The sequence below is a fragment of the Oncorhynchus keta genome, chromosome 9 (genome assembly GCF_023373465.1).
Source record: "Oncorhynchus keta strain PuntledgeMale-10-30-2019 chromosome 9, Oket_V2, whole genome shotgun sequence".
In the NCBI taxonomy this organism is placed as follows: Eukaryota; Metazoa; Chordata; class Actinopteri; order Salmoniformes; family Salmonidae; genus Oncorhynchus; species Oncorhynchus keta.
In genome coordinates, this window is record NC_068429.1 from 17,676,613 (window position 1) to 17,693,770 (window position 17,158).

At 41.7% G+C, this 17,158-nt stretch overlaps 1 protein-coding gene and 1 long non-coding RNA gene across 4 annotated transcripts in view; one reads left to right on the top strand and one right to left on the bottom strand.

Annotated features, from left to right (window-relative positions):
* Positions 1–16,595, bottom strand: part of garnl3 (GTPase activating Rap/RanGAP domain like 3) — a 243,644-nt gene extending 227,049 nt beyond the window's left edge. Inside the window, exon 1 of the mRNA XM_052525397.1 lies at positions 16,003–16,595. Within this exon, the coding sequence (XP_052381357.1) occupies positions 16,003–16,106 (104 nt within the window). The 5' untranslated portion in view covers positions 16,107–16,595. The remainder of the gene's footprint in view (positions 1–16,002) is intronic.
* Positions 5,182–6,236, top strand: LOC127931770 (uncharacterized). 3 transcript variants are annotated; one of them, XR_008142862.1, is made up of 3 exons: positions 5,182–5,285; positions 5,583–5,870; positions 6,150–6,236. It is a non-coding gene; the product is annotated as an uncharacterized LOC127931770 (long non-coding RNA). The 3 variants fall into 3 exon arrangements; XR_008142861.1 differs by lacking the exon at positions 6,150–6,236 and adding an exon at positions 6,007–6,093; XR_008142863.1 differs by lacking the exons at positions 5,583–5,870; positions 6,150–6,236 and adding exons at positions 5,482–5,553; positions 6,007–6,093 and having other exon boundaries at positions 5,191–5,285.
* Positions 16,596–17,158: the final 563 nt, after the last annotated feature.

Consider the following 17,158-nt stretch of genomic DNA (forward strand, 5'->3'; position numbering starts at 1 on the left):
ACGTCTGTAATCAGGAAGGCTGTAATCAAGAGAGACGTCTGTAATCAGGAGGGCTGTAGTCAAGAGAGACGTCTGTAATCAGGAGGGCTGTAAATCAAGAGAGACGTCTGTAATCAGGAGGGCTGTAATCAAAAGAGACGTCTGTAATCAAGAGAGACGTCTGTAATCAAGAGGGCTGTAATCAAGAGGGCTGTAATCAAGAGAGACGTCTGTAATCAAGAGGGCAGTAATCAAGAGGGCTGTAATCAAGAGAGACGTCTGTAATCAAGAGGGCTGTAATCAAGAGGGCTGTAATCAAGAGAGACGTCTGTAATCAAGAGAGACGTCAGTAATCAGGAGGGCTGTAATCAAGAGAGACGTCTGTAATCAGGAGGGCTGTAATCAAGAGAGACGTCAGTAATCAAGAGGGCTGTAATCAAGAGAGACGTCAGTAATCAAGAGGGCTGTAATCAAGAGAGACATCTGTAATCAGGAGGGCTGTAATCAAGAGAGACGTCAGTAATCAAGAGGGCTGTAATCAAGAGAGATGTCTGTAATCAAGAGAGACGTCTGTAATCAAAAGGGCTGTAATCAAGAGGGCTGTATTGACTGGTGGGCTGTATTGACTGGTACATTGTATTTGACTGCTGGGCTGTATTGACTGCTGGGCTGTATTGACTGGTACGTTGTATTGACTGCTGGGCTGTATTGACTGGTGGGCTGTATTGACTGGTACATTGTATTTGACTGCTGGGCTGTATTGACTGCTGGGCTGTATTGACTGGTACGTTGTATTGACTGCTGGGCTGTATCGACTGCTGGGCTGTATCGACTGCTGGGCTGTATCGACTGCTGGGCTGTATCGACTGGTGGGCTGTGTTGACTGCTGGGCTGTATTGACTGCTGGGCTGTATTGACTGCTGGGCTGTATTGACTAGTACGTTGTATTGACTGGCGGGCTGTATTGACTGCTGGGCTGTATTGACTAGTACGTTGTATTGACTGGCGGGCTGTATTGACTGGCGGGCTGTATTGACTGGTGGGCTGTATTGACTGGTAAGCTGTATTGACTGGTGGGCTGTATTGACTGGTGGGCTGTATTGACTGGCGGGCTGTATTGACTGGTGGGCTGTATTGACTGCTGGGCTGTATTGACTAGTACGTTGTATTGACTGGCGGGCTGTATTGACTGGCGGGCTGTATTGACTGGCGGGCTGTATTGACTGGTGGGCTGTATTGACTGGTGGGCTGTATTGACTGGTGGGCTGTATTGACTGGTGGGCTGTATTGACTGGCGGGCTGTATTGACTGGTGGGCTGTATTGACTGGTAAGCTGTATTGACTGGTGGGCTGTATTGACTGGTGGGCTGTATTGACTGGCGGGCTGTATTGACTGGCGGGCTGTATTGACTGGTGGGCTGTTTCTGCTGAAGACACACATGGCAGTGATTATGGTCCTGTGTTTATCTGAGCTCAGTGAGCCCTCTCTGGGGCTGACTTGTCCCAAATTACAACCTATTCCCTATATAGTGCACTACTTTTGACAAGAGCCCTAATTTTACCAGGTAAGTACAGCAACGAGACGAAGGGGGATGAATGAGCCAACTGGAAACTGGGGATGATTAGGTGGCCATGATGGTATGAGGGACAGATTGGGAATTTAGCCAAGAGAACATGTCAGAGTCAAAGGCTAAAGATAATAATAATAATAATATAATATATGCCATTTAGCAGACGCTTTTATCCAAAGCGACTTACAGTCATGTGTGCATACATTCTACGTATGGGTGGTCCCGGGAATCGAACCCACTACCCTGGCGTTACAAGCGCCATGCTCTACCAACTGAGCTACAGAAGGACTACGATACACACTAAGGACTAAGATACACACTCAAACACACACAAATACAAAAGCATGCACGTGCACCAGAGGATGCTGGTAGGAGGAGCTATAGGAGGATGGGCTCATTGTAATGGCTGGAATGGAATTAATGGAACGGAGTCAAACATGTGGTTTCCATATATTTGATGTGTTTTATACCATTCCAGCCATTACATTGAGCCTGTCCTCCAATAGCTCCTCCCACCAGCCTCCTCTGCTGTGCACCCACGCTCGCACACACTGGCAGACACAGACACACACAACCCTCACATGGGTGAATTCAGGTACAGTACAGTATCAAATATCATGCAAACATGAAACTCAAACCACTTACACAAACACAGAGCTGTCAAATATAGTGATGCTCTGCTCTGTAATATGGAACACTTTCCATCCATTACACACACACACACACACACACACACACACACACACACACACACACACACACACACACACACACACACACACACACACACACACACACACACACACACACACACTTCCCCTTTCTCTGTCTGTCTACTATATGATGCAGTTTCCCACTAGAGCAGCAATATAAACACAATGACAGATTGCGAGTCAGAGAGCTGTCACAACACCCCATCATACCTCCTTCCATCGGAGGTCACGACATGCTCACACAGGCAAGACGCCACAGGCGCAGCCAATTTGAGACACTCTTACCGACAGGGTCACAGCATGTCTGGGAAACTGTGTTTGTGCACTCCCTCTGAAACTACCTGTTATCTTTCTGACTGGGAAAGTTCATAACATTACTTTCTCACTAACATGTTTTACTCAGGAGCACGCGTGAACGGGATTTGAACATCGGAAAGTAAATGTTCCAATAATTCCGATGATCAGATGATTCAACCCCATCTGGATCCAGTATTCTGACTGTTTTTCTGGCTGTTTTGTTCTCAACCCAACATGCTGTCACAAGTGAGAGTGGATTCCCCTGTACTGTACTGTGGTTGGTTACACAACACTGTTTGTCAGCTGGAAAGATTTATATAGACATAGATAATTTTTCAAAGTAAATCAACTTTAATGAAACCTCTCTCTGAGGATATTGTGGGAGGAGAGAGAGAGAGAGAGAGAGAGAGAGAGAGAGAGAGAGAGAGAGAGAGAGAGAGAGAAGAGTTTCAGTAGGATGTACTGGTCAAAATGACAGAATATGTTTTCACTGCTTAATCATTTCTATTTGTCCACATATTGCGAAAAGAGATTACATGGTATTCCTGCATGACTCCGTCCATACACAGACAAGGAATATACTGTGATTCTCTTAAGATGAAATACCCGTGTCATGTTCATTAGCCAACAATTGGAAAAAAACATACTAAAACAGGGAGGGACTACCTGGACAACCGCTTAGCGTAGCAAAGCATTTTAAAACGTTTTCCATTGTGTGCCCTAATGTGTGCCCCCAGGATACACTAAATTGATGTGGTGAAAGTCTGAGACATAGGGGATCAATAAGGAAAGCATTTTGGAGATCATTTAAGGAAAGGTATGTTAGGCAGCTGGTGTTACTAGAGCACTATAAGAAGATTAACACATTTCCCTTCTGACACAGCAGGAACGTGCGGAGAAGTGACAATGTGCCCTAAAAACCATTTAAAACCTTGAGTGATGGAGTAGCCACTGTTAACCACGAAAAATGAGTGATGTAGGTGAAAACAGTGGCAGTGATAGCCATGGAAAGGAGCCGCTTTCAACTAATAAATTATTGATAAAAAGAGTTAAACTGTTTCAGTAATTTGGAAGTGGTTTGGCTTCTTGAAGTCCGACAAAGAGCAGAGCAATGTTTGGTGCAAATTGTGCCGTAGACAGGTGGCGAAGAAGTCTGGTAATACGACAGACCTTTTTCAACATCTGAAGCAAAATCACTCTTTGGAACATGCAGGAAGTTTGAGATTGCGCCACGGTATTGATAAACGCCCCTCAAGCTCCAGCCAATCTAGGGATGTTTGCCCAAAGCAGTCAACACTGACATCGCTTATGCCATACAATCAAGCATTAAAAAGACGTCACAAATGCTAATATGCATTGCTAAGGACATGCTACCAATTAGCACAGTCAAAAAGGAAGGTTTCAAGAGGGTTATCAATTTCATTGACCCCAGGTACATGCTCCCTGGCTGCAAACATAAAATTATACTTGAAGGAAAATTGTTCTATGTAACTCACATCATTAAAAAAATATATAACCTTTATTAACGAGGCAAGTGTCATGACTGTCCTGCTCGGCTCAGGTTACCAGGGACCACAATCCTACAGAGAGATCTCTCACACCCACCAGAGGAGAAGAGATCAAGGGGTATGAAGATTTTTTTTATGACACCTCACACCCATTGTAAATCTAAGGAAGCAGACACAATTCCTTTGTCCTCTCACTATGGAGAACCGGCTTCAGAACATTAACATGCAATAAATGGACTTTGGGACAATGGGTTTTCGTCAGCCACAATGGTGGTAATGACAATAAATGGACTTTGGTACAATGGGTTTTCGTCAGCCACAATGGTGGTAATGACAATAAATGGACTTTGGGACAATGGGTTTTCGTCAGCCACAATGGTGGTAATGACAATAAATGGACTTTGGGACAATGGGTTTTCGTCAGCCACAATGGTGGTAATGACAATAAATGGACTTTGGGACAATGAGTTGTCAGCCACAATGGTGGTAATGACAATAAATGGACTTTGGGACAATGAGTTTCGTCAGCCACAATGGTGGTAATGACGAAAGTTGGAATATGAAAATTAATGTCATTTTTGTTTTGTTATTAAAGGTTAAAGGACGACGTTATAACGAAAACAGTGTACATTTAAGAGTCCTAGTATACGCTTGATGTTTATACATTGTACATTGGGTGGAAAATGTCCAAATCAAAGAGAATGTTTTGGTAAAGATGAAATGTGAAGTTAGTTGTCTAAATTGGATCTGAGTGAAATCCAGACCTTGCCTCGTAACTTGGTGCGTCCAGAGAATTGCCCTAAAGGTGGTTACGCCCACTTCTGACCTGAGGGTATAAGACATGTGAGTTAAAAATGTACATGTGAGACTAAGTGACCCGAGCTGCAGCCAAGGTCTGAGTAGTCAACAAACCCCAAACGTAACACGAGGTTGAAGACAAAGGAACCTTCTTCTATCCATGCTACGGATGAGTAGTCAACAAACCCCAAACGTAACACGAGGTTGAAGACAAAGGAACCTTCTTCTATCCATGCTACGGATGAGTAGTCAACAAACCCCAAACGTAACACGAGGTTGAAGACAAAGGAACCTTCTTCTATCCATGCTACGGATGAGTAGTCAACAAACCCCAAACGTAACACGAGGTTGAAGACAAAGGAACCTTCTTCTATCCATGCTACGGATGAGTAGTCAACAAACCCCAAACGTAACACGAGGTTGAAGACAAAGGAACCTTCTTCTATCCATATCCATGCTTCTATCCATGCTACGGATGAGTAGTCAACAAACCCTTCAAACGGATAACCCCAAAATGTAACACGTTGAAGACAAAGGAACGAGGTTGAAGACAAAGGAACCTTCTTCTATCCATGCTACGGATGAGTAGTCAACAAACCCCAAATGTAACACGAGGTTGAAGACAAAGGAACCTTCTTCTATCCATGCTACGGATGAGTAGTCAACAAACCCCAAACGTAACACGAGGTTGAAAGACAAAGGAACCTTAACACGAGGTTGAAGACAAAGGAACCTTCTTCTATCCATGCTACGGATGAGTAGTCAACAAACCCCAAACGTAACACGAGGTTGAAGACAAAGGAACCTTCTTCTATCCATGCTACGGATGAGTAGTCAACAAACCCCAAACGTAACACGAGGTTGAAGACAAAGGAACCTTCTTCTATCCATGCTACGGATGAGTAGTCAACAAACCCCAAACGTAACACGAGGTTGAAGACAAAGGAACCTTCTTCTATCCATGCTACGGATGAGTAGTCAACAAACCCCAAACGTAACACGAGGTTGAAGACAAACCTTCTTCTATCCATGCTACGTCAACAAACCCTTCAAACGGATGAACACGAGGTTGAAGACAAAGGAACCTTCTTCTATCCATGCTACGGATGAGTAGTCAACAAACCCCAAATGTAACACGAGGTTGAAGACAAAGGAACCTTCTTCTATCCATGCTACGGATGAGTAGTCAACAAACCCCAAACGTAACACGAGGTTGAAGACAAAGGAACCTTCTTCTATCCATGCTACGGATGAGTAGTCACAAACCCCAAATGTAACACGAGGTTGAAGACAAAGGAACCTTCTTCTATCCATGCTACGGATGAGTAGTCAACAAACCCCAAACGTAACACGAGGTTGAAGACAAAGGAACCTTCTTCTATCCATGCTACGGATGAGTAGTCAACAAACCCCAAACGTTGAAGACAAAGGAACCTTCTTCTATCCATGCTACGGATGGTTGAAGACAAAGGAACCTTCTTCTATCCATGCTACGGATGAGTAGTCAACAAACCCCAAACGTAACACGAGGTTGAAGACAAAGGAACCTTCTTCTATCCATGCTACGGATGAGTAGTCAACAAACCCCAAACGTAACACGAGGTTGAAGACAAAGGAACCTTCTTCTATCCATGCTACGGGTGAGTCGCTGCGTCTAAGAGGGTGAATTTAGAACCGGCCACCCAGTCACCACTCTTCATTGAATCGTGCATCTACACTGCTTTTATTCCTACGCTGTGAGCCCTGAGCTACATGCTGGCTGTCCTCAGAAGACCCCTTTCAGAACAATGGCGAGGAAACAGACAATAATACAAAGGACACTGACATCGTAAGGACAATCAGAGTGCGCCATCCGAGAAGCCGAAAACCCCATCGGAGACCCAACACGTAATTACATCATTATATTCTGACACATAAGAATGGCAGTTCGGGACAAGGATAGGGTTAAAATAAGCATAGCTGACAAATGCACCCAAATGTATATTTCTCTCGTGTACTTTCTCTTGTTCTCTCTCTTTTAAATCCCCATTTTGGGTAACACACGTCATAATGTGTTGGCCCGTTGTACTAAGTTCTAATCAATAGCCTAAACTGTGTTTTTGTGTATGTGTATCTTATATTATCATTTTAGCTTGTTAGTAAATAAATAATCAACTAAAATTGGTGTGGTATGAACTCATTGGTGAGACCCGGGTCCGTGCAGATTCCCAGATTATGCGACGTTCAGAATGAGACTGTAGAGGTAACTGATTAATTAGCGACTGTTTTAAAATCGATATTCTGATATTCTTTTGAGTTAATTTGGGAAATAGAAACTCAATAAAACCACATTTCCCATGGTGTCCCAGGTTAATGAGTGAATAACTGCCTGATTCATTTAATCACACAATTATAAACCACTAATCATTCAATGAGCAGCAGTCGCCACATTAACCAATACAACGTCACGACACAAGTCAGTTAAGAACAACTTCTTCTTCTTGAGTAACAGTGGGTTAACTGTCATGTACAGGGGTAGAACAACAGATTTCTACCTTGTCAGCTCGGAGATTCAATCTAGCAACCTTTCGGTTACTGGCCCAACGGTTTGTTCAGGCATTCTTGAGTCTGAAGCAGATATGCACCTTTTAAACATGATTTGATTAATATTGTGATAATTATCGTTATTGAATGAAAAAAATATATAGATATTGTGATAATTTATTTGCCATATCGCCCAGCCCTATTACTCAGTGCTACTGACTGGCTGATAACATGGGAAAATGGTACTGAGCTGACTGCATAGACTAACACAGGAAATAGCAGTTTTGATGGAGGTGTGGTAACATATTTTCTATTGGCTGTATGGAAGTATTCAACAAGCAATTGTGAAATGGTGGTTGGCTCTAGCTAGTAATATCCTTTCATTATCCCTTTTCAGAAAAATGTGTAACTCCATGATGTATAGACCTTTACTGGTTGGTTTTAGTGCAGGTGGCTAATGCAGGAACAGTCTGTCATCCCCCAGGCTATCAATATGTAGCTCATCTCTTCCTCTCTCAGGCTTCTGATAGTCTGATTATGTATTAATGTCAACATCAACACAGTAGGCTATTACAGGGACAGATTGGCACACTAATCTAACCGTAGTGTGTGTGTGTGTCAGGGCTGTGATGATGGGTCAGTAATCTGAGGTCAAGGGCATCTGATCACCCTGTGGGGAGCAGTCCAGTCTAGCTGTCCCTCTATTAGTGTCATATCACACAGGGGTCACAGAGCCCCCCCCACACACACACAGAGCCCCTCCCCACACAAACACAGAGAGAGCCCCTCCCCCCACACACACACACACAGAGCCCCTCCCCACACACAGAGAGCTCCTCCCCACACACACACACTGACAGAGAGCCCCCCCCACCACACACACACAGAGAGAGCCCCTCCCCCCACACACAGAGAGAGAGCCCCTCCCCACACACACAGAGAGCCCCTCCCCGCATGCAGACAGAGAGCCCCCACCCCCCACACACAGCTTCTGGAGTGTGTTCATGTGTAGGTCTGTGGTAGTTGAATTGAAGCAGGAGGGTTGTGTCATGGGTTATTTTTATCAGACTGGGGGGAATAGGCCCCTGACTGCCTCTTCTCAGCAGACAGCCTAGACTAGACTGGCTCGAACATCTGGGGGAGACATCTTGGGAACAGACCTGGGTTCAAATACTACTGGAAATCATTTCAAATACGTTAGCTGTGTTTGATTGAGCTTGCCTTGCAAAATTGAACCAATAAAATAGTCTGAAGAGTTTAAACCCCACCCATTTGGCACTTGAGGCAGACTAAAGTACTGTAAACCCTGAAAGTATTTGAAATATTTAATATAGTTTGAACCCTGGTCTGCAAGAGAAGTACTTCTGGAGTAGATTCCTCTCAAAGGCTTTGGGGATGTCTCCAAATGGGATTTTAATGCTTCAACATCTGAATTATTTAAAAGAGTAAAGCCAAGCTGTTAGTGGATGCTGTTAACACAGCGAGGGAAGCAAGATATGATTTGCTTCAACCAGCTATATATTAACCAGACAATCTGTCAATAAAGCAAGCCAAGGTACATAATCTGTCAATAAAGCAAGCCAAATGACATAATCTGTCAATAAAGCAAGCCAAATGACATAATCTGTCAATAAAGCAAGCCAAATGACATAATCTGTCAATAAAGCAAGCCAAATGACATAATCTGTCTAAAAAAAGCAAGCCAAATTACATATTCTGTCAATAAAGCAAGCCAAATGACATAATCTGTCAATAAAGCAAGCCAAATGACATAATCTGTCAATAAAGCAAGCCAAATGACATAATCTGTCAATAAAGCAAGCTAAGCTACATAATCTGTCAATAAAGCAAGCCAAGCTACATAATCTGTCAATAAAGCAAGCCAAACTACATAATCTGTCAATAAAGCAAGCCAAATGACATAATCTGTCAATAAAGCAAGCCAAATGACATAATCTGTCAATAAAGCAAGCCAAATGACATAATCTGTCAATAAAGCAAGCCAAGCTACATAATCTGTCAATAAAGCAAGCCAAATGACATAATCTGTCAATAAAGCAAGCCAAATGACATAATCTGTCAATAAAGCAAGCCAAATGACATAATCTGTCAATAAAGCAAGCCAAATGACATAATCTGTCAATAAAGCAAGCCAAATGACATAATCTGTCAATAAAGCAAGCCAAACTACATAATCTGTCAATAAAGCAAGCCAAATGACATAATATGTCAATAAAGCAAGCCAAACTACATAATCTGTCAATAAAGCAAGCCAAACTACATAATCTGTCAATAAAGCAAGCCAAGCTACATAATCTGTCAATAACGCAAGCCAAATGACATAATCTGTCAATAAAGCAAGCCAAATGACATAATCTGTCAATAAAGCAAGCCAAATGACATAATCTGTCAATAAAGCAAGCCAAACTAGATAATCTGTCAATAAAGCAAGCCAAATGACATAATCTGTCAATAAAGCAAGCCAAATGACATAATCTGTCAATAAAGCAAGCCAAATGACATAATCTGTCAATAAAGCAAGCCAAATGACATAATCTGTCAATAAAGCAAGCCAAGCTACATAATCTGTCAATAAAGCAAGCCAAATGACATAATCTGTCAATAAAGCAAGCCAAATGACATAATCTGTCAATAAAGCAAGCCAAATGACATAATCTGTCAATAAAGCAAGCCAAACTACATAATCTGTCAATAAAGCAAGCCAAACTACATAATCTGTCAATAACGCAAGCCAAATGACATAATCTGTCAATAAAGCAAGCCAAATGACATAATCTGTCAATAAAGCAAGCCAAACTAGATAATCTGTCAATAAAGCAAGCCAAACTAGATAATCTGTCAATAAAGCAAGCCAAATGACATAATCTGTCAATAAAGCAAGCCAAATGACATAATCTGTCAATAAAGCAAGCCAAATGACATAATCTGTCAATAAAGCAAGCCAAGCTACATAATCTGTCAATAAAGCAAGCCAAATGACATAATCTGTCAATAAAGCAAGCCAAATGACATAATCTGTCAATAAAGCAAGCCAAATGACATAATCTGTCAATAAAGCAAGCCAAACTACATAATCTGTCAATAAAGCAAGCCAAACTACATAATCTGTCAATAAAGCAAGCCAAATGACATAATCTGTCAATAAAGCAAGCCAAACTACATAATCTGTCAATAAAGCAAGCCAAATGACATAATCTGTCAATAAAGCAAGCCAAACTACATAATCTGTCAATAAAGCAAGCCAAACTACATATCTGTCAATAAAGCAAGCCAAATGACATAATCTGTCAATAAAGCAAGCCAAATGACATAATATGTCAATAAAGCAAGCCAAATGACATAATCTGTCAATAAAGCAAGCCAAATGACATAATCTGTCAATAAAGCAAGCCAAATGACATAATCTGTCAATAAAGCAAGCCAAGCTACATAATCTGTCAATAAAGCAAGCCAAATGACATAATCTGTCAATAAAGCAAGCCAAATGACATAATCTGTCAATAAAGCAAGCCAAATGACATAATCTGTCAATAAAGCAAGCCAAATGACATAATCTGTCAATAAAGCAAGCCAAATGACATAATCTGTCAATAAAGCAAGCCAAATGACATAATCTGTCAATAAAGCAAGCCAAATGACATAATCTGTCAATAAAGCAAGCCAAATGACATAATCTGTCAATAAAGCAAGCCAAGCTACATAATCTGTCAATAAAGCAAGCCAAGCTACATAATCTGTCAATAAAGCAAGCCAAATGACATAATCTGTCAATAAAGCAAGCCAAGCTACATAATCTGTCAATAAAGCAAGCCAAATGACATAATCTGTCAATAAAGCAAGCCAAATGACATAATCTGTCAATAAAGCAAGCCAAATGACATAATCTGTCAATAAAGCAAGCCAAATGACATAATCTGTCAATAAAGCAAGCCAAATGACATAATCTGTCAATAAAGCAAGCCAAATGACATAATCTGTCAATAAAGCAAACCAAATGACATAATCTGTCAATAAAGCAAGCCAAATGACAAAATCTGTCAATAAAGCAAGCCAAATGACATAATCTGTCAATAAAGCAAGCCAAATGACATAATCTGTCAATAAAGCAAGCCAAATGACATAATCTGTCAATAAAGCAAGCCAAATGACATAATCTGTCAATAAAGCAAGCCAAATGACATAATCTGTCAATAAAGCAAACCAAGTTACACAATCTGTCAATAAAGCAAGCCAAATGACATAATCTGTCAATAAAGCAAACCAAGTCATATAATCTGTCAATAAAGCAAGCCAAATGACATAATCTGTCAATAAAGCAAGCCAAATGACATAATCTGTCAATAAAGCAAGCCAAGTTACATAATCTGTCAATAAAGCAAGCCAAATGACATAATCTGTCAATAAAGCAAGCCAAATGACATAATCTGTCAATAAAGCAAGCCAAGCTACATAATCTGTCAATAAAGCAAGCCAAATGACATAATCTGTCAATAAAGTAAGCCAAATGACATAATCTGTCAATAAAGCAAGCAAAGTTACATAATCTGTCAATAAAGCAAACCAAGTTACATAATCTGTCAATAAAGCAAGCCAAATTACCTAATCTGTCAATAAAGCAAGCCAAGTTACATAATCTGTCAATAAAGCAAGCCAAACTACATAATCTGTCAATAAAGCAAGCCAAATGACATAATCTGTCAATAAAGCAAGCCAAGCTACATAATCTGTCAATAAAGCAAGCCAAGCTACATAATCTGTCAATAAAGCAAACCAAATTACCTAATCTGTCAATAAAGCAAGCCAAGCTACATAATCTGTCAATAAAGCAAGCCAAATTACCTAATCTGTCAATAAAGCAAGCCAAGTTACATAATCTGTCAATAAAGCAAGCCAAGCTACATAATCTGTCAATAAAGCAAACCAAACTACATAATCTGTCAATAAAGCAAACCAAGCTACATAATCTGTCAATAAAGCAAGCCAAGCTACATATCAACCATGCAGCCTATACTGTGTGTTGTCTGAATGTCACGTGTGTGTGTTTGTGTTGGTCCATCTGCCCGTTTGGATGCAGTATTTGCTGCCCGTTCAGCACAAGTGTGTCTTGCTCGCTCTCTTTCTGTCCTTGTTAGCCTGGCTATTTGTCTGGCTTGGAGTCTGTGTGTGTGTGCGTGTGTGTACACAGGCTGTGTGTGCAAGTGTGTGTGTGGGTGCTTGCGTGTGTGGATTCAAGAGCACACAGACAAACTCCACATGGACAAAATCTGTTGATCTCCAGGTATCTTGAGGGTCCTTGTGAGACATCGAAAAAAAAAAAAAAAATATTTCAGCACATAAGAGCCCCAGTCTGGGGCCCAGGGTCTCTTCTGATCATCTTTAATTACCTCCGGTCTGAGAGGGACTATTTCACAGGTCTCTACAATCTAGCACTGAGTTCTGAGCAGAGTATGAACACTCTCTCTGAGTACACACACACTCTCTCTGAGTACAGAGAATAAATCAACTTATACGAAGAAGGCTGTAATTTGAAAGTAAGTGCTCCACAGAGAGATGTGCCCATTGCGCCCACACACCATTGCTTATGCATGCTTCTATTCTGAAAGTGCGACCCACCCACAGAAGACCTCCGACACCTCGAACATGTCTACAGACACACACACATACGACTCTGAGAAAAACAAGAATGCACTAAAGTCGTTTATACAAATATACAGGACCAGTCAAACACTTGGACACACCTACTCATTCAAGGGTTATTTTATTTTAACTATTTTTTACAATCTAGAATAATAGTTAAGACATAAAAACTATGAAATAACACATATTGAATCATGTAGTAATAAAAACATTTTTTTAAGTGTTAAATGAATCAATATATATTTTGATTTTAGAGTTTTCAAAGTAGCCACCCTTTGTCTTGATGACAGCCTTGCACACTGTTGGCACTCTCTCAACCAGCTTCATGAGGAATGCTTTTCCAACAGTCTTGAAGGACTTCTCACATATGTTGAGCACTTGTTGGCACCTGTTGAAAAACAAATGATAGTCCCACTAAGCGCAAACCAGAGTGGATGGCGTATCGCTGTAGAATGCTGTGGTAGCCATGCTGGTTAAGTGTGCCTTGAATTCTAATTAAATCAACAGTGTCACCAGCAAAGCACCCCCACACTCCCTCCTCCATGCTTCACGGTGGGAACCACACATGGAGATCATCTGTTCATCTACTCTGCTTCTCACAAAGACACACCGGTCTGATGTCCAATGCTTGCATTTCTCGGCCCAAGCAAGTCTCTTCTTATTGGTGTCCTTTAGTAGTCGTTTCTTTGCAGCAATTCGACTATGAAGACCTGATTCACGCAGTCTCCTCTGAACAGTTGAAGTTGAGATGTGTCTGTTACTTGAACTCTGTGAAGCATTTATTTGGGCAGCAATTTCTGAGGCTGGTAACTAATGAATGTATCCTCTGCATCAGAGGTAACTCTGGGTCTTCCATTCCTGTGGCGGTCCTCATGAGTGCCAGTTTCATCATAGCGTTTGATAACTTTAATTTGGTAACTCTAATGAACGTATCCTCTACAGCAGAGGTAACTCTGGGTCTTCCTTTTCTGTGGCTGTTCTCACGAGAGCCAGTGAAGAAACTTTCAAAGTTCTTGAAATTTTCCAGATTGTCTTAAGAAAATGTCTTAAGAAAATAGTGATGGACTGTTTATCTTTGCTTATTTGAGCTGTTATTTCCATAATATGGACTTTTTTTTACAAATAGGGATTTGTTCTGTTAACCTGTTCTGTATGCTCAAACGCATTAAGGAAAGAAATACCACAAATGAACGTTTAAAAAGCCACACCTGTTAATTGAAATGCATTCCAGGTGACTACCTCATGAAGCTGGTTGAGAGAATGCCAAGAGTGTGCAAAGCTGTCATCAAGGCAAAGGGTGGCCACTTTGAAGAATCTCAAATATATTTTGATTTGTTTAACACTTTTTTGTTTACTACATGATTCCATATTATTATTATTTCATAGTTGTGATGGCTTCACTATTATTCTACAATGTAGAAAACAGTAAAAATAAAGAAAAACCCTGGAATGAGTAGGTGTGTCCAAACTTTTGATAGATATATATATAGATAGATAGATAGCATGGTAAAAACAGAAGGTCACACATTTACATATAAAATAAGGTATGCAATTAAAATATTTATCTGAATGAAAGTTTTGGCAACAGTGCAGAGGATATAAAATGTAAACATGACCTTATGTCACAGATATGGACACTGAAGCCCAGGACAGCATAAATATTAGTCTAAACCACAAAAGACCATTGACAATAAATCTGTTAGTCGCATTTGAGTTATGTACACCATCAAAACCTGATTATATTAGGCTATGTACTGTGTGGGGGACGGATAAAATGACCATGTAATCAAATGTATTTGACAGACTTCTAATCAGTGCCATGGCTGACAGTGAGGAAGGGAGTTATGGGTGCCATCTAGCGACGAGACCGGGGAGTGAACTTGACAATAAGTGAACGTGAGTGAGTGTTAGGCTATAAATAAGACCAGAATTCCTCTCTATTCCACAGTTGAAGATCAACGGTGTGCATTTCTGTCCAGTGTAGATACATGTACCATATGCATATTGTGCGCTACATACTGTGGGTAACGGTATGTAGCCTACAGTCTGGTACTACAAACTGGCAGGCGAAGAGAACACTTGACATTTTCTTCGCCCCCCCCCCGCTACCTTTGATGCGCAAGACAGCAGACAGGCAGTCTATGACCGGGGCTAGTTGCAGCTCTAAGAACCCCCTGCGTCGACGAGTGGTGGACTCCCGAATGGAGAGTCCCTTCGGGTGTGCACAGCATACAACTCACCCCGTCATGCTGTGCTTGTCGGTGCCCTCTCCACGTGGGAGCACCTCGAATGAACTGATAATAGGCTGATCTGTGCGCCTCTCCGATCGATGAACCACACACAGAGCGCATGGATTACTGCTGTAGGCTAATATATAACATTGATAACAGTGCACCAGATAGTGATTTTTGCACCACCAGAAGTGACAGACACCCATGCGTAACGGTCCAAAATATGGGCGCACAGTTGTGGAGAAAATTTCATTAGCTCGATTATAAATAACACAACATCCAAAAAGACAGTACGCATTGAAACGCATGTTCGGTTTTAACGTTTCATGCTCATCTAAATAAAATTCAGCAATGCCACAGACATTTCACAAAATCCCACAGTCTGCAGTTAACTGTAGAATACAATGAAACATTGATCAGTTCGAATTGACAGTAGGCTAACGTAATAGACCGGGTTCGCAGTTCGCAGACTGAACCCGCATGTTTATTTTGGGCATTCCTCGAGCTCTGGAGGAGCACGTTCACTTATGCCAAAAAAAAACACCACAACCGCAGTCCACGGAGAGATAGGTTCGGTATATATCAAGGGTCACTTTTCCCAAGCAAACATGTGCCGTTTCAAATGTTACGGGAAGCCAGATCATAACCCGTTTCGAATGGCGCGGAGTGGTGAGCCGCGAGTTTATACCCAGAATGAGCCCCCATCACCCCATGCGTCACCTACCTCGAACTAATCTCAAAACTGCACCCTTTCCGAAGGAGCAGCGCTCTCTTCCGCATGATGCCCGTTTTGTCCCGGCCGAGGTACACATTTATATCCGAATTCATGGGTGCAGGACGAGCAGGCAGGTATTTCCTCCGTAAAAACAGATATGCTTCTTCCTTCCACTTAGTCGGACGGCGACAGGAGCGAGGACGGAAAGAGGCGGAAGAAAGGCTCACCCCCAAAAAAGAGAGAATAGACTACCAAACTCGCCTCCGCTGGTAAAGGGAAAGTGAGGCAGAGACTTCCCTCAGCTAACAAAGACGGGACCAAAAGCTGGAGTGCAGCATGGCTAGTGGTTTGCTCCTCCTCTCCTGAACTCCATAAGATAGAAATTAGATACCGTTGGTCTCTCGGTTCCAGAGCGAGTTACCGTTACGTAATTGGTAACCCTGACAGGAGTCGAGTCCCGGGCAGACTAAGAAAACAGTAACGGTTTTAAATTGAGTCCTTCCATCTGTTTCTAGACTCTTGAGCCTATAAAATGGGCTGTTGATTCATATACCAATGGTTCTGAATAGGCAAAAATCATGAATTGCTCCCCAAGGTCTTCATTAAGGTGAGCATCCATTAGACTGTCTCCAGGACCGTTTGAAGCTGTGGTAGAACAGATCTGCTGTTTAAACATACCAAATCCCATTTAAACAGAACTGCAGCAAGCACTGCTGAGAGGAATGTCTGGGAGCAGGTGTGTGTACCAACCACTGAATTAGTTTGGCCTGAGGGATCATAAGTTTGTGTCACAGGTGTGACTAACTGCTCTGTAATCAAGTTAGTCATGTTATTAGTTCATTGACTAATTGATTGAACACCTGAATTGTAGTTAAGTTGTGTTTCTCTCTGAAGTGTGTCCCCCCCCAGCGGAGGGATGCAGTCCAGAGGTATGGTGGGTTCTGGGAGTATGGGGGAACACAAGATGGACTCCAGGCCTGCACCACCTCTCCGCCTGTGCCTTTTTTTGTTACTTCGGTTGTTAGTTTCAGTTTAAATGGCATGGTTTGTCAATGTTCCTGGGCCAGTGAGAAGGCCACTGCTGAAAGGTTAACTTTGTAAACCATGCCCTATGATGTATTAAATGCTGAAACGGGTCCTGTGTGTTTGGTCTGTTCTTCCCTCT